Source organism: Hyla sarda, chromosome 3 (assembly GCF_029499605.1).
Source record: "Hyla sarda isolate aHylSar1 chromosome 3, aHylSar1.hap1, whole genome shotgun sequence".
Taxonomy (NCBI): domain Eukaryota; kingdom Metazoa; phylum Chordata; class Amphibia; order Anura; family Hylidae; genus Hyla; species Hyla sarda.
Window position 1 is genome coordinate 308,154,978 of NC_079191.1, and position 24,304 is coordinate 308,179,281.

At 42.0% G+C, this 24,304-nt stretch overlaps 1 protein-coding gene across 3 annotated transcripts in view; it reads right to left on the minus strand.

Annotated features, from left to right (window-relative positions):
* The window catches only part of LOC130362475 (protein unc-93 homolog A-like), a 93,797-nt gene that overhangs the window by 15,459 nt on the left and 54,034 nt on the right, over positions 1-24,304 (minus strand). For all 3 annotated transcript variants that reach the window (XM_056567021.1, XM_056567020.1, XM_056567022.1), the window contains 3 exons: positions 23,725-23,862; positions 8,285-8,496; positions 3,719-3,854 (listed from right to left, as the gene is read on the minus strand). In XM_056567021.1, the coding sequence (XP_056422996.1) occupies positions 3,719-3,854; positions 8,285-8,496; positions 23,725-23,862 (486 nt within the window). The remainder of the gene's footprint in view (positions 1-3,718; positions 3,855-8,284; positions 8,497-23,724; positions 23,863-24,304) is intronic.

Here is a 24,304-nt window from a genome sequence, read left to right on the forward strand (position 1 = left end):
GCACAACAAGGCTCAGGAGTGAGAGCGCACTATGCACTAAGCCTAAATTGTTGATTTGCACAGAGGTGGCTGTTTTACAGTGGTTCTGACATAACCGCAAAAAAAAAGACCCACGTGTGACCCCATTTTGGAAACTACACCCCTCATGGAACGTAACAAGGGGTATAGTGAGCCTTAACACACCACAGGTGTTTGACAAATTTTTGTTAAATTTGGATGGGAAAATGAAAAAAAAAATGTTTAACTAAAATGCTGGTGTTACCCTAAATTTTTCATTTTCACAAGGGAAAATAGGGGGGGGGAGTCCCCCAAAATGTGTAACCCCTTTTCTTTTGAGTAAGAGCATACCCCATATGTGGATGTAAAGTGCTCTACGAGCGAACTACAATGCTCAGAAGAGAAGGAGTACCATTGGGCTTTTGGAGAAAAAATTTGTCCAGAATTAAAGTGTTTACAAAGCCCCCATAGAGTTGGAACAATGGACCCCCCCCCCCACATGTGAGTCCATTTTGGAAACTACACCCCTCACGTAATGTAATAAGGGGTACAGTGAGCATTTACGTTGCACAGGTGTTTGACAGATTCATTTTTCATTTGCACAGCCCACTGTTCCAAATATCTGTCAAACGCCAGTGGGGTGTAAATGCTCACTGCACCCCTTATTAAATTCTGTGAGGGGTGTAGTTTCCAAAATGGGGTCACATGTTGGGGGGGGGGGGGGTGCCCAGAGTTCTGTCACCACAGGGGGCTTTGTAAACGCACATGGCACCCGACTTCTATTCCAACCAAATTCTCTCTCCAAAAGCTCAATGGCGCTCCTTCTCTTCTGAGCATTGTAGTGCGCCAGCAGATCACTTGACGTCCACACATGGGGTATTTCCATTTACACATTTTGAGGGGCATTTTCTCCTATTACTCCTTGTAAAAATGTAAAATTTGGGGGAAAAACAGCATTTTAGTGAAAAGAAAAAAGAAGAAAATTAAATTTACACATCCAACTTTAACGAAAAGTTGTCAAACACCTGTGGGGTGTTAAGGCTCACTGAACCCCTTGTTACGTTCCTTGAAGGGTGTAGTTTCCAAAATAGTATGCCATGTGTTTTGTTTTTATTTTTTTTTTATTTTTATTTTTTTTTGCTGTTCTGGCACCATAGGGGCTTCCTAAATGTGACAGGCCCCCTGAAAAACCATTTGAGAAAAACTCACTCTCTAAAATCCTACTGTCGCTCCTTCCCTTCTGAGTCCTCTAGTGCACCCACAGAGCACTTGACATACACATGTGAGATATTTCCTTACTCAAGAGAAATTGGGTTACAAATTTTATGGTGATTTCTCTCCTTTTACCTCTTGTAAAAATTGAAAAACTTGGTCTACAAGAACATGTGATTGTAAAAAATGAAGATTTAGAATTTTCTCCTTCACTTTGCTGCCATTCCTGTGAAACACCTAAAGGGTTAACACACTTAATGAATGTCATTTTGAATACTTTGAGGTGTGCAGTTTTCATAATGGGGTCATTTATGGGGTATTTCTAATATGAAGGCCCCTCAAAGCAACTTCAAAACTGAACTGGTCCCTGAAAAATTCCAATTTAAAAATTTTTTTGAAAAATTGGAAAATTGCTGATGAATTTTCAAGCCCTCTGATGTTTTCCAAGTGGAAAACATGTCAACTTTATGATTCAAACATAAAGTAGACATATTGTATATTTGAATCAATATATAATTTATTTGGGATGTCCATTTCCCTTATAAGCAGAGAGTATTAAAGTAAAAAAAAATGCAAAATTTTCAAAATTTTCATAAATTTTTTTTTTCACCAAGAAATGATGCAAGTATCGACGAAACTTTACCACTAACATAAATTTGAATATGCCATGAAAAAACTATCTCAGAATCAGAATGAAAAGTTAAAGAATCCCAGAGTTATTATTGCTTAACCCCTTAAGGACGCAGGGTTTTTCAGTTTTTGCACTTTCGTTTTTTCCTCTTTACGTTTTTAAAAAATCATAACCCTTTCAATTTTCCACCTAAAAATCCATATAATGGCTTATTTTTTGCATCACCAATTCTACTTTGCAGGGACATTAGTCATTTTACCCAAAAATTCACGGCGAAATGGGAAAAAAAATTGTGCGACAAAATTGAAGAAAAAATGCCATTTTGTAACTTTTGGGGGCTTCCGTTTCTACGCAGTGCATATTTCGGTAAAAATGACACCTTATCATTATTCTGTAGATCCATACGGTTAAAATGATACCCTACTTATATAGGTTTCATTTTGTCGTACTTCTGGAAAAAATCATAACTACATGCAGGAAAATGTATACGTTTAAAAATGTCCTCTTCTGACCCCTATAACTTTTTTATTTTTCCACATACAGGGCGGTGTGAGGACTCATTTTTTGTGCCGTTATCTGAAGTTTTTATCGGTACCATTTTTGTTTTGATCTGACTTTTTGATCACTTTTTATTCATTTTTTAATGGTATAAAAAGTGACCAAAAATACTCTTTAGGGACCTATAACACTGCACACACTAATCTCTCATGCTGATCACTGTGATCAGTGTTATCGGTGCTTGACTGCTCCTGCCTGGATCTCAGGCACGGAGCAGTCATTCGTCGATCGGACACCGAGGAGGCAGGTAAGGGCCCTCCCGGTGTCCTGTATGCTGTTAGGGATGCCGCAATTTCACCGCGGCAGTCCCGAACAGCCCGACTGAGCAGCCGGGTCACTTTCACTTCAGACACGGCGGTCAACTTTGATTGCTGCGTCTGAAGGGTTAATACAGGGCATCACCGTGATCGGTGATGTCCTGTATTAGCTGCGGGTCCCGACCGTTGATAGCCGTCGGGACTGACCCGATATGCCGCGGTGACACCGCGTGACCCCGCGGCATATCGCGGGAGCCAGCGGAGGACGTAAATATACATCCTTCGTCGTTAAGGGGTTAAAGTTACAATGGTCAGATTTGCAAAAAAATGGGCTACGTCCTTAAGGTGAAAATGAGCTGCGTCCTCAAGGGGACCTTTTGTAATATGGTTGTTTAAAAAATTTTTTATATTTAGTTAAGAAAACCGCTCCTGAAAATTCCAGAACTGGGACTCTGGGACTCTAATCAGTCCTGCAGCAGCATCTGCTTGTCCATGAGTCACGGACAAGACTACATGAGCAGACACACCAATCACCTTTCACCACCACAGGGGAGGGACATGCCCCTTTCCCCTAAAGAGAATTTCCAACACTGTGAGCTAATGAAAAGAGGTATTTTTAAATTAAATGTAGGTGACAGACGCATAGCAATAAGATGTACATGGTCAGGATTAGGTACTGAATAACATTATTATACATATTTTTTTTCTTTTTTTTTTTTTGGGATCTGACAGGTATGCTTTAACAAAAATGTTTTTCTTTTTATTTCTGCCCAACTATACTGCTATGTAACAAAGACCAGATTAAATTCTTAATAGCGATCTTTGTTATGGGCAGTAAATTTGGTATTAAACAATTCAGGAAAATCACTGAAATAAAACTACATTGGAGTATGAAGTGAAAGAAATGAGGAAAATAACTTTTCATTTTCCAAATATAATCTGACAAATCTAATACAAGAGACCAGTGGACAAATATATTTTGATGGCACTGTACACTTTATTTCAAATGCACACGATAAAAATGATTTAACATTGTTGAGAAAATGCTGTAGTTAATTCCTACCTAGCATAAAAAGAGCAATCCGTCCAGTATACTGAGAAATATTTCCAAAGACCATTGAGAAAATGGAGTTTGTTGCCCCGAAGCAAATCATCACATATCCCACAAAGTGTATACCCAATGCACAAGTAACATATGCCTAAAATACATACAGTAAACAAAACATTATTTTAAAATTAGAAAGTATTTTATGAAAAAGTAATAGCAATTTCCGACAAGCTTCCCCCTGTAGTGCAAAAAGTCACTGGAGATGCATGGAATAAGAACAAATAAGAAATTAGACATTATAGAAATAATATTAATTATGTTTCCTGTGCATTGACATACATAGCAAATGCATAAGCATGTTGTTAAAGGAGTTGTCTGCTTGAGAGCATCCTGAACAGTTAGTGACATAACCTGCAAGCCCCTTCCATTAGCTATAGTCTAGATCAGGGGTCCTCAAACTACGGCCCGCGGGCCACATGCGGCCCGCCGAGGACATTTATCCGGCCTGCCGCTGCCTGGGACATCTCTGTGTCCCGAAAAATGTTTTCGGGACACAGGAATGCGCTCTCGGAGGCCCTGCATTTACTTTAAAAACGCAGGGGCTGCCAGGAAGGTGTCGCACGCAGGGACGTCACTGACGCCATGCGTGCGCTCATAGCAATGGAGCGCGGAGGAGCGGAGCAGCGATGAGGACGTGCCCTGGCCAGCTAGGTAAGTGTTACCAGCGGCACGTCAGCTTCGGCACACTGAAGTGGGGTAGAACACAGGCATACAGCCTCCAGCCATACACTGTATATGGCTGGAGGCTGTATTTCTGTGGGGGAACATACTGCACCTAATGTGGGGAGCTATACTGCACCTAATTTGGGGGATCTATACTGCACATAATTTGGGGGATCTATACTGCACCTAATTTGGGGGATCTATACTGCACCTAATGTGGGGGAACATGCTGCACCTAATGTGGGGGAACATGCTTCACCTAATGTGGGGAGCTATACTGCACCTAATTTGGGGGATCTATACTGCACCTAATGTGGGGGAAAATGCTGCACCTAATGTGGGGGAACATTATACTGCACCTAATGTGGGGGAACTATACGGCACCTAATGTGGGGGAACTATACTGCACCTAATGTGGGGGAACTATACTGCACCTAATGTGGGGAACTATACTGCACCTAATGTGGGGGAACTATACTGCACCTAATGTGGGGGAACTGTACTGCACCTAATGCGGGGGAACTGTACTGCACCTAATGTGGGGGAACTCTACTGCACCTAATGTGGGGGAATTGTACTGCACCTAATGTGGGGGAACTGTACTCCACCTCTAACACATCCCTGGTTAAACATCTGGTCCAACAGTCAGTAGCGTAGCTAGGGTTTGTGTCACCTGGGACAGTTAAAAATGGTGTCATAAGCAACAAGTAATTTTTTCCCCATGTAACACTAAGGGAGTGGCTTTGATGAAGGTTTATACAATTGTCAAACACATAGGGGGGGGGGGAATTCATCAATAACGGTTGTCGTGTGTTTCTTTTTACCCATTTTTTTTCTGGCATAGGTTTCGGTTGTCTAGGTTTAAATTAATCATAAGGCTCATACCGTTTGATGAATCTGGTGTCCTTCTTATCCCTGCGTCTACTCATATATTTTTTTCTTTTTTTTCTCGACTAGTCTTTCATCTATTTTTTCTGGGCATGCTACTGTCGCTTTGTATCAATTGCATATGCAACAATCGCCTGGCTTTCCCCCAGTGTGACTAATGGTGCGTTTGTCGCACGTACTTTGTATATATTTTATTGCTCATTAGATCCCTGAGACAAAAGATGCACCAGATCTTGCAAAACTACAAATCCCAGCATGCCCAAATAGCTGTCTGGGCATACTGGGATTTATAGTTTTGCTAAATCTGGAGGGCCACAGTTGGGAGATCACTCTATATGTGACCGACATGAACGCTGCCGCTGCCGGACCGCCACTGCTATAGGACTCACACGACTGCCGCCTTCGCTGCTGGACCCTCCCCACCTTCCTCCAACAGGTTAATAGAACAAATAGCGAAAATTTTGAAAGTAGCTGTGGACAGCGTTTTTTTTACACCTGAAAAGACTTGGTGTAAGATTGCCCCTAATTAACGTAGGATGCGACATAATATGCAACTCATGCCGTTTGTTGCACGTCATGAATTTGTGACCACTGCAAATAAAGGGCTATATTAACACGTAGTAAAGTCAGAAATGGAAAACTGCATAAAGGTTTGGCGCAAAGATTTGTCGCACGCAGGGACAAGCGACAAAAGATGCGACAAATATAGACTAAAAAAAGAGGGTAAACACCTTGATATATTTCCCCCCATATTGCATAGTATAACAACTTGAACAATGTGGATTTAAACACAGCTGCAGCTCTCTTAAAGGTCTCTGTTTCCCTGACGCCAGTCCCATTCTTTCAATGCATGTTGTGTAGGAATTAAGGGTAGGATTAAAATTTTTAACAGGTTCTTTACTTGATTTGACCTCTACTCTAATATTCAAATAAACCAACTTCCAAGTCAGGTTTTTACAATGTGAAACTACAGCTCTCAGACCTGAGCAATGGTAAGCATTTGCTGGGAGTTGTTGTTTCACCTATCATTACTTAAAGGGGTATTCAAGGCAAAAACATCTTATCCCCTATCAAAAGGATAGGGGATAAGATGTCTGATCGTGGGGTACCCGCCGCTGGGACCCTCGCAATCTCCCTGTAGCAGCCCGCATTCTATGCGTAGCTGAGTCTGCAGTTTCGGAAACCGCCGGGCTTCCGAGACGGGGACGTGACGTCACGCCACGCCCCCTCCATTCATGTCTATGGGAGAGGGCATTGCGCCATTACGCCCCCTCCCATAGAGTGGCGTGACGTCACGTCCCCGTTTTGGAAGCCCGGTGGTTTCCGAAACTGCAGACCCAGCTATGCGTAGAATGTGGAAGGCTGCAGGGAGATCACGGGGGTCCCAGCGGCGGGCAACCCGCGATCAGACATCTTATCCCCTATCCTTTCGATAGGGGATAAGTTGTTTTTGCCCGGAATACCCCTTTAAGACCTTACAAGTGACTACAGACCTGATGTTATCAGACAGAATATTCAATGACAGTGATTCACAGATGTCATCTTTTCTGTAGTAGTTTCTTGTTTCTCTACTGTTTGATGCCCAAACATCTTTAGCGCTTCATCTCTACAACATCTCTGCATCTCTGTGCTTCATCTCCCTGACCCCTCTCTTTCCTGACAGACTCCACTGTCTCTCCAAGACTCCTCTGTCCTTTTCCCACACCCTCTTCCCCCTTACAGACTCCCTTGTCCCTCCCCATACCTTTCAGCATCCCCGTTACAGACTGTTCGCCTCCACACCCCTTTATTTTGTCTCCTCCTAACAGATTCCTCTAACAGTCCCCCCACACCTCTCTGTCTTCGGATTCAGGATGGCTGTTTAGGCAGGATGCAATCGCTGCGGGAGGTAGATGGTGGGAGGAAGGTGGGAGGGGCACTTCCAAGGCAGCAGCTACACAGAGCAGAGGGATCTATGTGCTGTGAACACATCTCCTTTAGTCTTTAACCTCTGTGATATCATTGTGAAGAAAAAACATCCTTGTCACATGGTCAGGTGGCATGACCAGGCAGCGAACCTTCTCATCTCTCATGGTGCGACCCTGCTTGGGGGTGTCATCTCGTTTGGTCCCCATCCCCTGCACCCCCCTCCCCCCCCCCCCCCAGTAACACTGTTGTACAGAGTGAGAGAGTAAAAGACAAAAACCGGTAAAAAATTGTTCACATGGAGCAATTTAAAAATGAAATAACAAAAATCAGCCACTCATTTCTATTCTTATTACATTAATATGTGAAAAAAAAATGGTGGATGAGACCCTTTAAGTATTTATTTTTTTGTTATATTTAGCATAAAAAAATGTTATTAAATATTATATTTAACCTATTTTTCTGCATGAACAAAAAAATAAGTAATTTAAAGGGATATTCCAGGCAAAACCTTTTTTTATATATATATATATCTCAACTGGCTCCGGAAAGTTAAACAGATTTGTAAATTACTTCTATTAAAAAATCTTAATCCTTCCAATAGTTATTAGCTTCTGAAGTTTTCAGTCTAACTGCTCAATGATGATGTCACATCCCGGGAGCTGTGCATGATGGGAGAATATCCCTATAGGAACTGCACAGCTCCCGAGACGTGAGTCATCAGATAGCAGTTAGAAAGAAAACAACAACTTATCTTCAGAAGCTAATAACTATTGGAAGGATTAAGATTTTTTAATAGAAGTAATTTACAAATCTGTTCTTTCCGGAGCCAGTTGATATATAAAAAAAAAGTTTTGGCCTGGAATACCCCTTTAATATACCGTATATAGCTTAGTGCAGTATATAACTATTATTTTATGATTACTGCAGACTCCTAAAGTAAAAAATGTAAGATGATTTGGCCTCATAAAATTGTACAACATGTAAAATAAAATATATGATAAAGAAACAAAAAAGAATAGCAAAATATCTAACTATAAGTTGATTATCCCATATTTGACATACCTTAGTAAACTCACTGGAAAGGAACCCCTGCTGAAAGCCACTGAACATTGTCAAAGGTATGAGAAGGCACTGACGTTTATCTTTCAGTTGTCTTATTGTTCCTAGCAATGATGTACAAATAGTTGGATTGTTATTTTCTTCTTTTTGTTCCTCCGATAGGTCAATTTGGTCCAAAAAAATTACAATCAGTAGAATGGCAATAACTCCGCTTCCTACAAAACAAATGCTAACATTGACACATTATGCAACACAAAAGATATAGTAGCTACCTAACAGAGTTGGACGAGCCAGGCCACTTAAATCGGATTCAATCCAAACTTCAGGGGGTTCATGGCTCGCTGAAATTACAAATATTACCAGGTCACTCGTGTGAATCTGACAATGTTAGGACTGAGCTGTGCTCACAGCTGACAGCCTCAAGTACAGCTCAGCCCAGTGAGGAAGGAGTTAATTAATGCTAGTTAACTCATTGGGGGGAGGGGATTCATACATTTTACAGATCATTGGAGAATCAAAAGATCCACTGTAAACGTTCAGGTCTCCCAAATTCATTAACCAACAACTTTACTCCGGGAACCTTTTAGCTAAATGATTAAAGGAGATCTGCAGTGTAAGACACAGGATAGGGGATAAGTGTCTGATGGCGGGGGGTCTGAACGCTGGGATCCCCTGAGATTTCCTGTACGAGACCCCGACTCTGTCACTTATGAAACGGTGCCAAAAGGAATAGTGTGAATACCGGATCAATATATTTAAAAAGTACACCTGAGACAACAGAAAATATGCCATTGACCTGTCTCTATATTATGATGTTGAGTGTGTGGACTGGCACTGACCAATAGTGCATGGGACTGATGGCTTATCATAAACTGAGAACTTGAACTTGGCCTACGTTTGAAAAGTGTTATATGTTGGCATAATCTGAACAGTCTCCTGCACTTGAATTGCGGTAATGGTGGCAATCCTTTGTGTGTTCTATGTGATAGATATGTACTAGCATTTTAATGAGAACAAAAGTGAAGTTTTAATTGTTATACATTATACAGCCATCTATATGGCTGTTTAATGTTTACAATGAAGACAGTGATACTTACCATCTGGTTGCTAGTCCTGGCCTCTTCTTGTGTAGCTTGTGAACCAAACACTTTTAGAAAGCTTGCTCAACTCTATCAGCTAGCCAGACATACATATCACGAATTATAACTCAAGCAGGCATTAAAGGGGTTATCCAGGAAAAAACTTTTTTTATATATCAACTGGCTCCAGAAAGTTAAACAGATTTGTAAATTACTTCTATTAAAAAATCTTAATCCTTTCAGTACTTATGAGCTTCTGAAGCTTAGGTTGTTTTTTTCTGTCTAAGTAATCTCTGATGACACGTGTCTCGGGAACCGCCCAGTTTAGAAGAGGTTTGCTATGGGAATTTGCTTCTAAACTGGGCGTTTCCCGAGACACATGTCATCAGAGATTACTTAGACAGAAAAGAACAACCTTAACTTCAGAAGCTCATAAGTACTGAAAGGATTAAGATTTTTTAATAGAAGTAATTTTCAAATCTGTTTAACTTTCTGGAACCAGTTGATATATAAAAATAAAAGTTTTTCCTGGAATACTCCTTTAATTCCTTTCCCCAGTGTCCCATTTTCTTAGCGCATTCCAATTTCCAATTTACTGACACATTTTACATATATATCAGCATCCTGCCAAAATGAGATGCAAACATATTTGTGCATCTACAGGCATGGGCCCCATTCACTTTAATGACCCTAACAAAGGTGACAAAGGTCATAATCACAATGTATATATTGATTGTATTGACTGTTCACAGAGGTTTAACATTCAATATCGCAGAGAGAACTTTTGGATTTATAAGATGCCAACACTGATCCATTTCAGTCTCAAGGAACTTATCAAGAGTTCCTTATGATTTTCACTTTCTAGTACCTCTAAACATTATTATGTTACCCCCTCACCATTCCTGTTCCTCTCTCTCCCCCATAATTCATTCTATTCTGGATCATGTCCACACATATTAGCATATGTATTAATGATACAGTAGAAGTTGTATATGTTCACATAGAAGAAAAACTGTAAGAAGTCTCGAAAGAGTTCGTGTGCGCTCCAGTGATGTAGTTACACAGCCAGATCTCCTTGTATACTCAGATGCTCTGTTTGAGTGTTCCCGAGAGCTGCGAGCCAAACCTCTGTTCACTCTGGGAGTGTTTTAATAACGCTCTGTATTTTCATTTTTCATTTGAAAGTTTCTATGATGACACTTCTTTTATTTGAATAATACTAGAAATGCACCATACTGTGGATTTTAAAACCTGTATTTTGTTACTGTGGCTGTAGCCCGTCCACTTTGTTTTGACCACCATTTGTCCTGCTAGAAATGTTTGGTTTGCATATCTGTATGTATTTCCAATCTGATGAAGGAGGACATGCCTCCAAAAAGCATTTTTGTAATTTAGCTTTTTTTTTTGGGAATATACTAGATCTGTGTGCACCTCAGATCTATCTGCCTTGGAATTTCTTATTTTGGATCAAAGTGCCACCATTAAAGGGTGTCATTCATAGGCGTGCGCACGGGGTGTGCCGGGTGTGCCTGGGCACACTCTAATCAAGCCCAGGCTCAGGGGCGTCACTAGGTAATTTTATTCGGGGCCTGGGCCCCGGATGTCAGTTGCCCCGGCTTTTTTTTTAACTCTTCCTCCATTTTTTCAAATATATTTATAAAACAGTGGGCGCGGGCACGCAAAAGGGGACCCCGTTCAGGGCAGGTCCTCCGATCTCAAGTTCATTAGGCCTTGCCGGGGACACTGCTACTTTAGGAGTAGCACACTTCCGTGCGCAGGCACGCCCCCCCCCCCCCCCCCCCCTGCCCCGGCTGCTCTGAGCAGGACGGAAGCTCGGAGCTTAAACCACTGCAGAAGGCAGCAGCCAGGCGTCACCAGCAGCCAAGCGTGACCAGGAGCCGCCCGATGTGATCTACACCCCGCCCGATGTCATCTTCAGCCCAGAAAGGTAAAAAGGGCGGGGGGGGGGGGGGGGTGTTGGGGTCAGGGATCAAAAGATTGTGAAGGAGGGGGTCTGTGGAGGGACAGTCACAGAACAGTGTGAAGAAGTGGTGGCAGAGGGGGCTGGGAAGGAGCAAATGTACAGGAGGAGGGGACAGAGGGGCAGGGGGCAGAGGAGTCTAAAGTAGGGTGCCACCTGGCCGGTATTTATATAACCAATCCACCAACTCCCAGAATGTTGCACCATATACTATACCAGTGTTTCCCAACCAGAGTGCCTCCAGCTGTTGCAAAACTACAACTCCCAGCATGCCCGGACAGCTGTTGGCTGTCCGGGCATGCTGGGAGTTGCAGTTTTGCAACAGCTGGAGGCACCTCTGGTTGGGAAACACTGACCCATACTATATTCTACTATATAGTCCAACATGCTGGGAGTTGTAGTTTTCGTTTGGGGCAGCTGCTGAGCCACAGGCTGTATCAAGGCATGCTGGGAGTTGTAGTTAGTAACTAACTGCAACTCCAGAATTTAATCAAAAAGACAAAAGAAAGCAATCAAAAGGTCCCATCGAAACAAAAATGGAACCGTTAAAAAACACAGATCGGGGTGCAAAAAAATGCCCCTCATACAGGACGTATAAGGAGAAATAAAAAAAGTTATAGGGGACAGAATAGGAGAAAATATCCCCCGCATATGTGTATCCTGTGATGTCACGCATATATAATTAATTGTGTGTATATCTTGTGTATTTTTATACACCGTTTTTGCACTTTATATGGAGTCTATGCTGAGAGACTACTTATACTCAAGTGCAATAAGATAAATGTGTGCTAATCCATAGGTGACCGGTGGCAGCCTGTATATTTTGTAGTGTAAGTCGATATTTTATTGGAATGTAATAAAAGGTATATTTTATTGTATGGAAGGTCCCTATTCAAACCAGTGTCTATATTATTAATGTACTGGGAGACCCATCATTTTAACCTGAAAAGTGTTAATTACTACCTGCCAATCTAGCTAACAACCTACCTAACTGGTTTCCTACTTCCCTGGCTATGTAACTACCTGGCTACCTACATAGCAAGCTGGCTACCTGCCTACCTACCTGGCTATCTAGCAACCTGAATATCTACCTACCTAACTATCCATCTACCGAACTACCTGGCTACCTACCTAGCTATCTATCTACCTAGCAACCTAACTACAACCTAACTAACAACCTACCTAGCTAATTGGCTATCTGGAAATCCAAGAATTCAGCAGCACACAAATTTGTGAAAAAAAATAGGTGGGTGTTTATTACATCACCAGAAAAAAACTCGTCTCAACCAACATCGTTATACGATCAGAAAGAAAAGACTTGACCTGCCCGTTGCCAAACACTTCACTGAAGCCAACCATAAAGAAAAAGACCTGAGGTTTATGATTCTTGACCACATACCCCCCCTTCAAACGTGGAGGGGATCGCATTACTCTTCTTAAAAAAGCCACCAACAGAACTGCCTGAATTCCGTGTATACACTTGATGTGAAGAGCCATTTTATTTTATTTCATTTCTATTACTACATCAACAGGTCTAAATTGTTCCAAGGGCGCAGAATCAATGGAGGACTACGATGGAGGGTGATTGGCATATCTGGAGCTGTGCTTGCCTGCCAGCATCCACGACTCCGGTGACTCCCCGCCCCGGGCGAGTGGTGTTCATTCATCACACGCACCGGAGTGAGCACCATTACTCCATCCCTGTTACCTCTTTGAGCTATGCCAGCTCTATCTGCTATATCCCTGTAAGCTGAACACGGGACCTTTGACATTACTACTGATTAAAATACACAAGATCCATGAAGTATGGGCAAGTTTTCCCATAGTCAAGATGGCGATATCTCTATGTGCTCCTCAATGTGCATGCGCGCTCCGCTACATGGAGCGCAGGTTCCGATTGGCCGGTCTCGGCCGGTGAGGCTTACATGCGATTGGTGTAGCCCACCACAGCTGCGCACTGAGGAGATACACAAACGCCGTACAGTGATACACGAGGCGAAGTAGTTCTGTTGGGTAAGTGCATTTTCATGTATATATGAATATTTTTTCAAGCAAATTATTTATGAAGCACTAACACTCAGCACGGAGAACACACAGGGATCCACTGTATGATGAATATGAATATGTACAGCACGCCATGACACCGATCACTGCAACAATGAATGTTTATTTTTGTATGTACACTGTTTTGTTTTTATATGATGTAATTGTCACTGTCAAACAATCATGTAATTATTCAATTATGTAAAGCACATATAATGTTGCACTTTTTGGTCAAACACTTGAGCTTGAAAACGGCGACGGCGTCGCGGAAACGTTGCTTCTGTTTTTCTGGTGATGTAATAAACACCCACCTATTTTTTTCACAAATTTGTGTGCTGCTGAATTCTTGGATTTCTACTTAAGTGAGGACCCCTTACCAAGGTCTTTATTTTCAGCGTGCACCGTGTACTTTATGCAACTTTATGATACAGTAGTGCTGCTCTTCCTTTTCATTTAATTGACTATCTGGCTACCTAGCTAGCTACCCACCTATGTTGCTAATAACCAACCTTGCTACCTACCTAGCTATCTACCTAGCAACCTAACTACCTACCTGTATGGCTATCTACTTAGCTAGCTAACAATCTACCTAGACACTTAACAAGCTATCTAGCTAACAACCAACCCAGCTTGAGAATGGTGTTGTGAGGACACCGAAACGTCGCACCAAGTTTTGTTCATGGAATAAAGACACTTTTTCTTTTCATGTATTGGAGTGCTGCAGTCCTCCCTTCTTTCCATGCTGTGAATTGGATCCAAGACCAGGGTCCCAGAGACTGACGTGCACCCCTACTGGCTTACTTTTTTGAAGTGCTGCTCTATCCATTTTTTCTCTAACAACCAACCTAGCTATGAACATACCTAGCTACTGACATAGTTGCAACCTACCCATGTAGCTAGCTACCTACTTACCTGCCTACCTACCTATCTAGCTAGCTAACAACCTACCTACTTTCAGATGTATTTATCTAATGAGGGGGTCTATGGTGGGGGATAGGCCTACTTAATGGGGTACCTACTATTCCTTATTATGAGAGGGCATTGCACTGGAAAAATGCAGAGTCAAACATGTTTTTCCTGCAGATGCTAAAGAGATGGTTTTTACCTGGAAGAAGTTGACATGTCAGTCTGATCCAGATGCACAAGAAAAGGAAAGAGGACATCGCTGATCAGAAATGATGTTACCTGTGAGTCCCTAGATGTAACTATAATCCCCTATATGGTATACAGATCCTGTGTAAAGCTGGTATCTACCTTTATATGATCCTGGATACAATTACTTATATAGTATACAGGTTTGCAACAAAGTCCAAGACCACAGCACCAAAAATTATAAACTGATACGTGCAAAAGAGCTGTAGTTTATTGGTTCCCCAAAAATTTTTTTGGAGGAACCAATAAATAATAGCTCTTTTTTTCCAATTTTGGTGCTGTGGTCTTGGACTTGCTTGCATGTTTGGTATCCGGATTGGCTATCTGGATGACTACGGGGACAATGGATTTATCTAGTGCTGTCTTATCTGTTTATGTATGTGTGCATGCAAGCAAGAGTTTATTTGTGTGTTTGTATATGTGTGTGTGTGTGTGTGTGTATTTGTATGTATATATATATATATATATATATATATATATATATATATATATATATATATATACATACATATGCATGCGTGTTTCGTGAGTTTGTGCTTTAGGGTGCACACCCTAATGCAATAGACTGCGCACGCCTATGGTGTCATTTTGCTTTTACTTCACTTTCACCAAATGGAAATCTCCCATTTTGGGATGATGTTGAGCAGCTTTCCTTTGATGTCTTCCTAACCCCTAATTGGGGCTGATATGCATAAAACATACGTTCTAAGGTAAGCAGCTAGACATTTGAGACTTTCTTCACATAGGGTCACCCCATCTGTACTGAGTGTAATACATGAGCAGCTGCACTCTGTTTTTTCTTTTTCTTTCACAGGTTGCATACAGAAAAGCTACAAACTTGAAAAGGTAAACATGTCTAACATGGCAATTTTTTTTTTTAAAATAAAGACACATTGCAAAGTTTTTAACTTAGAAACAGATTTACAGAATTTAATTTTTTTCTCAGAAGTACCCCTTCAACAGCTTTATAATGTATATTTGTTTATCAGTGGCACTGCTCATGGCATTTAAAAAGGCAAATGACAGATGCTAATGGGTTTGTAGGGTCAGATTTGGACCTCCGATGTGCAATATGGTAAAATGGTGACTGGAGGCCTTATGAAGACCTCCGTGCCAACCATATTGAGTCTGCTAATAAAGTGTGCCTCAGACAGACTGTACTAGCAGAGCGCCATTTCATAGTGTTATCGGTGATCTGCTGGTAGAGCCCGACTCCCCAGGCTCTGGCAGCAGATCGGAGCCAGACCTGCACGGATGAGCTGACAGAACCCACTGCAGGTGATTAAACTGATCGGACTCCAGCATATGCCGATCGGTTAGGGATAATGTCATAGAGGTCCTTAAGTGATCCCTATTACTGATCACAGCATTAAGAATGCCTAGAATATAATAGTAATAATTTTTATTTTATAGCGCCAACAGATTCCGCAGCACTTTACAATATTTGGCTACATATAAAGACAAGTATCAGACATAATAATATTGCACACTAAGGCTAAGTTTCCACTTGGTTTTTTTCTGGCAGTTTTTGGAAAACTGCCCCTACAGTTTTTGTGCCAAAGTCAGAAGTGAATCCATAAGGGAGGAGAAGTGTAAGTTCTTCCTTTATATGTCCTATTCCTTTTGAAAACACTTCTGGCTTTGGCTCAAAAACTGCAGTGACAGTTTTCCAAAAACTGCCAGAAAACGGAAACTTAGCCTAACTGTTCAAACAGGAGGAGTGAGGGTCCTGCTTACAAGAGCTTACAGACTACGAGGAATGGGGTTGAGACAGAAGGCATAAAGTGCTTTTATTGATACAATGGTCCAGCCATATTTCATGAATAGGTTACATACAGGAGAGTGAACCAGTCCCTAGCTAGTCTCCAAATCAGGGCTCGAGTCCTGCAGGAACGGCATTCCTTTGCTTTTTCCACAGGAGGAACGTCGTCCCTGTTACATTAGTCCTGCAGGACAGACCTCTCCGTTCTTACCCTCCCTCTGTCTCCTCCCCCAGCCTGGACTGCTAGATGCTGGAGATGTAGGACCTGTGATGATGTCACCATCACATGTTGGGGGCCGAGCTTAGCTGAGGAGGAAAAGGAGAGATCGTGGCTGAAGGACCTGTGTGATGCTGTGGAGGAGGCGGGGCTGAGCTGGAGAGGTCAAATGTCACTCCAGTAAGGTAATGAGTGACATTTGTAAGGAGATTTGTTACAGTGTGTCACCCCAGTAGTATCTAATTACATGAGGAGGAGGTTTTTTTTTACAGTGTGTCACCCCAGTAGTAAGGAGATTACATGAGGAGGAGGTTTGTTACAGTGTGTCACACCAGTAGTAAGGTGATTACATGAGGAGGAGGTTTGTTACAGTGTGTCACCCCAGTAGTAAGGTGATTACATGAGGAGGAGGTTTGTTACAGTGTGTCACCCCAGTAGTAAGGAGATTACATGAGGAGGAGATTTGTTACAGTGTGTCACCCCATTGGTAAGGAGATTACATGAGGAGGAGGTTTATTACAGTGTGTCACCCCAGTAGTAAGGAGATTACACGGGGAGGAGGTTTTTTACAGTGTGTCACCCCAGTAGTAACCTCCTATCTACAAGACTAGGCAGAAAGAGGCCAAGCAAGTTATAAGAACTTCTAAAGCACAGGCAGAAGAAAAACTAGCTCAGTCTGTGAAAAAAGGGGATAAGACATTCTTCAGATATATAAATGAAAAAAGAAAATCAAAACAAGGAATAACTAAATTAAAAATAAAGGAAGGAAGATATGTAGAAGAGAATAAGGGGCTAGCCGACTTCCTTAATGAATACTTCTGTTCAGTTTCTACAGAAGAAAAAGAAGGAAAAGGACCTCCATTAGAGAGAAAAACTAAGGAATCGTTTGATGCATGTGTCTTTACAGAGGAAGAGGTTCTACGTTTGCTTTCTAAAGTGAAGACAAATAAATCACATGGGCCTGATGGGATACACCCAAAATTATTAAAAGAGTTCAGTGGTGAGCTAGCAAAACCGTTAGCAGATTTATTTAACCAATCAATGGTAACAGGAGCCGTCCCGGAAGATTGGAAATTAGCAAATGTTGTGCCCATTCACAAGAAAGGTAGAAAGGAGGAATCAAGCAACTATAGGCCAGTAAGTCTGACATCAATAGTGGGGAAATTAATGGAAACCCTACTAAAGTATAGGATTGTGGAACATCTAAAATCCCATGGATTGCAAGATGAAAAACAACATGGGTTTACTTCAGGGAAATCATGTCAAACATCTTATAGATTTTTTTGACTGGGTGACTAAAATAATAGATGGCGGAGGGGCAGTAGACATCGCATATCTAGATTTTAGTAAGGCTTTTGACACTGTCCCACATAGAAGACTTATCAATAAACTACAGTCATTGAGCTTGGACTCCAATAATGTTGAGTGGATTAGGCAGTGGCTGAGTAACAGACAACAGAGGGTTGTAGTCAATGGAGAATATTCAGAGCAAGGTCTTGTCACCAGTGGGATACCTCAGGGATCTGTACTGGACCAATATTGTTTAATATCTTCATTAACAATATTACAGAAGGTCTCGATGGTAAGGTATGTCTTTTTGCTGATGACACAAAGATATGTAACAGGGTTGATGTTCCTGGAGGGATCCGCCAAATGGAAAAGGATTTAGGCAAACTAGAAGAATGGTCAGAACTCTGGCAACTGAAATTTAATGTGGATAAGTGCAAGATAATGCACCTGGGGTGTAAAAACCCTCAGGCAGAATATAGATTATTTGACACAGCCCTGACCTCAGTATCTGAGGAGAGGGATTTAGGAGTAATTATTTCAGAAGACTTAAAGGTAGGAAGACAATGCAGCAGGAAATGCTAGCAGAATGCTTGGATGTATAGGGAGAGGTATAAGCAGTAGAAAGAGAGAAGTGCTCATGCCGCTGTACAGAACACTGGTGAGACCTCATTTGGAGTATTGTGCGCAGTACTGGAGGCCGTATCTCCAGAAGGATATAAATACTCTAGAGAGAGTTCAAAGAAGAGCTACTAAACTAGTACATGGATTGCAGGGTAAAATGTACCAGGAAAGGTTAAAGGACCTTAACATGTATAGCTTGGAAGAAAGAAGAGACAGAGGGGATATGATAGAGACTTTTAAATACATAAATACATAAAGGGAATAAACATGGTAAAGGAGGAGAGCATATTTAAAAGAAGAAAAACTACCACAAGAGGGCATAGTTTTAAATTAGAGGGGCAAAGGTTTAAAAGTAATATCAGGAAGTATTACTTTACTGAGAGAGTAGTGGATGCATGGAATAGCCTTCCTGCAGAAGTGGTCGCTGAAAATACAGTGAAGGAGTTTAAACATGCATGGGATAAGCATAAGGCTATCCTTCATATAAGATAGGGCCCGGGACTATTCATCGTATTCAGATTATTGGGCAGACTAGATGGGCCAAATGGTTCTTATCTGCCAAAACATTCTATGTTTCTATGTTTCTAAGGTGATTACATGAGGAGGAGGTTTGTTACAGTGTGTCACCCCAGTGGTAAGGAGATTACATGAGGAGGAGGTTTGTTTCAGTGTGTCACCCCAGTAGTAAGGATATTACATGAGGAGGGGGATTGTTGCAGTGTATCACTCCAGTAGTAAGGTGATTACATGAGGAGGAGGTGTGTTACAGTGTGTCACCCCAGTAGTAAGGAGATTACATGAGGAGGGGGTTTGTTACAGTGTCACCCCAGTAGTAAGGAGATTACATGAGGAGGAGGTTTGTTTCAGTGTGTCACCCCTGTAGTATGGAGATTACATGAGGAGGAGGTTTGTTACAGTGGGTCACCCTAGTAGTAAAAAGATTACATGAGGAGGAGGAGGTTTGTTACAGATTGTTGCAGTGTATCACTCCAGTAGTAAGGTAATTACACAAGGAGGAGGTTTGTTGCAGTGTGTCACCCCAGTATAAGGTAATTACACGAGGAGGAGGTTTGTTACAGTGTGTCACCCCAGTTGTAATGAGATTACATGAGGAGGAGGTTTGTAACAGTGTGTCACCCCAGTAGTCAGGTGATTACATGAGGAGGAGGTTTGTTACAGTGTGTCACCCCAGTAGTAAGGTAATTACATAAGGAGGCAGTTTGTAACAGTGTGTCACCCCAGTAGTAAGGAGATTACATGAGGAGGAGGTTTGTTACAGTGTGTCACCCCAGTAGTAAGAAGATTACATGAGGAGGAGATTTGTTACTGTGTGTCACCCCAGTAGTAAGGATATTACATGAGGAGGGGGTTTGTTGCAGTGTATCACTCCAGTAGTAAGGTGATTACATGGGGAGGAGGTTTGTTACAGTGTGTCACCCCAGTAGTAAGGAGGTTACATGAGGAGGAGGTTTGTTACAGTGTCATCTCAGTAGTAAGGAGATTATATGAGGAGGTTTGTTACAGTGTGTCACCTCAGTAGTAAGGAGATTATATGAGGAGGAGGTTTGTTTCAGTGTGTCACCTCAGTAGTAAGGAGATTACATGAGGAGGAGGTTTGTTACAGTGTGTCACCCCAGTAGTAAGGAGATTACATGAGGAGGGGGTTTGTTACTGTGTATCACCCCAGTAGTAAGGTGATTACATGAGGAGGTTTGCTACAGTGTGTCACCCCAGTAGTAAGGTGATTACATGAGGAGGAGGTTTGTTGCTGTGTGTCACTCCAGTAGTAAGGTGATTATATGAGGAGGAGGTTTGTTAAAGTGTGTGGCACTCCAGTAGTAAGGTAATTACATGAGGTAGAGGTTTGTTACAGTGTGTCACCCCAGTAGTAAGGTGATTACATGAGGAGGAGGTTTGTTACAGTGTGTCACCCCAGTAATAAGGAGATTACATGAGGAGGTTTCTTACAGTGTGTTATCTGGATGATAGGTACATAAGGAGGTTTTTGTTACAGTGTATTATCAGAATGATAACCCCTTAAGAACATTGGGGGAGATATTTCCTGTGCAGAGGAAAAGTGGAGCAGTTGCCCATAGCAACCAATCAGATCGCTGATTTCATTTTCAGAGGCCTTTTAAAAAAATAAAATAAAGATCTGATTGGTTGCTATGGGCAACTGGTCAACTTATTCTCTGCACAGGTTTTAATAAATCTCCCCCACTGGATGTAAATATACATCTTGGTGCCCTGGTTCTTAAAGGGGTACTCCTCCCCTAGAAACCTTATCCTCATTCCAAAGGATACTGTCACCCCAGTAGTAAGGTAATTACATGAGGAGGAGGTGTGTTACAGTGTGTCACCCCAGTAGTAAGGAGATTACATGAGGAAGAGATTTGTTACAGTGTGTCACCCCAGTAGTAAGGATATTACAGGAGGAGGGGGTTTGTTGCAGTGTATCACTCCAGTAGTAAGGTGATTACATGAGGAGTCGGTTTGTTACAGTGTGTCACCCCAGTAGTAAGGAGATTACATGAGGAGGAGGTTTGTTACAGTGTCACCTCAGTAGTAAGGAGATTATATGAGGAGGTTTGTTACAGTGTGTCACCTCAGTAGTAAGGAGATTATATGAGGAGGAGGTTTGTTTCAGTGCGTCACCTCAGTAGTAAGGAGATTACATGAGGAGAAGGTTTGTTACAGTGTGTCACCCCAGTAGTAAGGAGATTACATGAGGAGGGGGTTTGTTACTGTGTATCACCCCAGTAGTAAGGTGTTTACATGAGGAGGAGGTTTGCTACAGTGTGTCACCCCAGTAGTAAGGTGATTACATGATGAGGAGGTTTGTTGCTGTGTGTCACTCCAGTAGTAAGGTGATTATATGAGGAGGAGGTTTGTTAAAGCGTGTGTCACTCCAGTAGTAAGGTAATTACATGAGGTAGAGGTTTGTTACAGTGTGTCACCCCAGTAGTAAGGTGATTACATGAGGAAGAGGTTTGTTACAGTGTGTCACCCCAGTAGTAAGGAGATTACATGAGGAGTAGGTTTGTTACAGTGTGTCACCCCAGTAGTAAGGAGATTACATGAGGAGGGTTTGTTACAGTGTGTCACCCCAGTAGTAAGTAGATTACATGAGGAGGAGGTTTGTTACAGTGTGTCACCCCAGTAATAAGGAGATTACATGAGGAGGTTTCTTACAGTGTGTTATCTGGATGATAGGTACATAAGGAGGTTTTTGTTACAGTGTATTATCAGAATGATAACCCCTTAAGAACATTGGGGGAGATATTTCCTGTGCAGAGGAAAAGTGGAGCAGTTGCCCATAGCAACCAATCAGATCGCTGCTTTCATTCTCAGAGGCCTTTAAAAAAAATAAAGATCTGATTGGTTGCTATGGGCAACTGGTCAACTTATTCTCTGCACAGGTTTTAATAAATCTCCCCCATTGGATGTAAATATACATCTTGGTGCCCTGGTACTTAAAGGGGTACTCCTCCCCTAGAAACCTAATCATTATTCCAAAGGATACGGGATAAGATGTCTGATCGCGGGGGCGCCCGCCGCTGAGGACCCCCGTGATCTTGGCTGTGGCACCCCGCTGTCATCACTGCACAGAGCAAACTCGCTCTGTGCGTAATGACTGGCGATACAGGGGCCGGAGTATCATGACTTCATGGCTTTGTTCCTTGTGATGTCACGGCCTGTCCCCTTAATGCAAGTCTATGGGAGGGGGCGGGACGGCGGAACTTGACGTTGCGGGGGGAGGTTGTATTAGAAATCTTGGGTGAGTTCCCACACTTTTTTTTCCAGGACTTGACCCCTGCTCCAAATGTCTAAAGTGCATTAAGAGTGTGTGTGGGGGGGGGGGGAGACTGTCAAATATAAAGCTTTTGATATCTCCAAGACCCAGAGGTCTCAAAAGGGGCAAAGTGGTAGTAGTGGAAGCCAATTAGGGAATGTTATATGCCTGCTTGAAGAGGTGGGTCTTTAAAGCACATTTAAAACTGTGGATGTTGTGGTTGAGTCTGAGGGATCGAGGTACCGCATTCCAGAGAACTGGTGCAGCACAAGCGAAGTCTTGGAGCCGGGAGTGAGAGGTTCGGATTATAGAAGATGTTGGTGTAGTGTCCCGGTACAGAACATGGTTCTGTACAGTTACTAAAGTCCCCTCAGATAGAGTCCCTCAAGTCCACAAGGCTCTCCAGCAGGATCCCCCTAGGTCATTATTATGATTTCTATTGTACATTAATTATGTATGTTTATTATCGGTATTGTAAAGTGAATATAAACTATGTGCAAAGGCTATTAGGATATTTAAACTGTATAGGACCTTTCTAAGGACATGTGATAAGGTCATGTGATATGTGATCACCTGATACCCAGAGTTCCAGAGGCACAGGTAACCACAGGCAACCAGCTACCAATGAGCTTTAGTCCAGTCACTGATATATATATATATATATATATATATGTATAGGGCTGTAGTCTCCACACTAGCTGTAGGCCAAAGCCTACAAGTCTGCAGCCACATCTAATAGTCTCATCTATGTTTACAAGTCAAGTCTCTACTGTCCCTACCAAAGTCACCACCCGGGTACCACATTAGTGTGAGATCATTAGCAGAGGGGAGAGAACGTGTAGGATGGTAGACAGAGATGAGAGAGGAGATGTAGGGAGGTGCAGCATTGTGGAGAGCTTTGTGTGTGAGACTGAGGATTTTGTACTGTATTCTGGACTGAATTGGTAACCAGTGTAGTGACTGGCACAGGGAGGAGGTATCGGTATAACGGCTGGAGAGGAAGATGAGTTTGGCTGCGGCATTGAGGATGGATTGAAGAGGGGAGAGTTTAGAAAAGGGAAGGCCTATTAGTAAAGGGTTACAATAGTCAAGGCGGGAGTGAATCAAAGCAATAATGAGAGTTCTTGCAGTTTCAGTAGTGAAAAAAGAGCGAATCCTAGAGATGCTTTTGAGGTGCAGGTGACATGAACGTGAAAGGGACTGAATATAGGGAGTGAAAGACAAAGAGATTGCCATACTCACTGACTGTAAGTGCATGGCTGATGAAAGCAGACATCCCTATAGGCTATAAAGCCAGCACAACTTCTGCTCTTGCCTTATAGTCAGACCGTCGCTTAGGACATAAATGTACATTCTGGTGTGATTAGTACCAGGACACCAGGGGATTTATGTCCAATGTCCTGAAGGGGTTATACTTGGCCCATTTGGGGACTTTAAAAGCATAAAAATAAATTGTAAGATTATTTTCTAATATGACTGTTACAGTAATATTGGAGGACACTTACCTGTATAAATGCCCATCAGAGTATAACGCAGCATGTCTGATACACCAGAAGCTAGTGTTGTAGTATTTCTAAGTTCAGTTGTGGATGTGGGACAATTATTTGCTCCGCAGTAAGAGTAACTTATATTATCAGTTGCCACTGAAACAGAACAAAAAAATGAGTACTGTATTAGGCTGGGTTTGCACTGCGTTTTGTGTGTGTTTTTTGTTTGTTTGTTTTTTTTGCAGTATGGAATGGCAGGTTAGTCTGCACTATTGTGTACAGCAAAAAGACATATATGTTAGCCTTAAAGGATTGATTTATTTTAAGAAAAATAAAAAAAGAAGAGTTATCGAGCTGTCTTATAGTAAAATTATTTTTGTTGCCCATAGCAACCAATCAGAGCTCAGCTTCCTTTTCTCCTATTGCTTTGGTAAAAGGAAAGCTGGGGTGTGATTGGTTGCTCTGGGCAACTAAGATTATCTTACTAATAAGACAGTGAGTGAGGTCAGTGTGAACAAATATTTTAAAATGTAAAAGCGCTCAGGGTGACTAGAGTAAATAAAAAACGATGTAATTGCCTGCCAACAATGTCCTACCA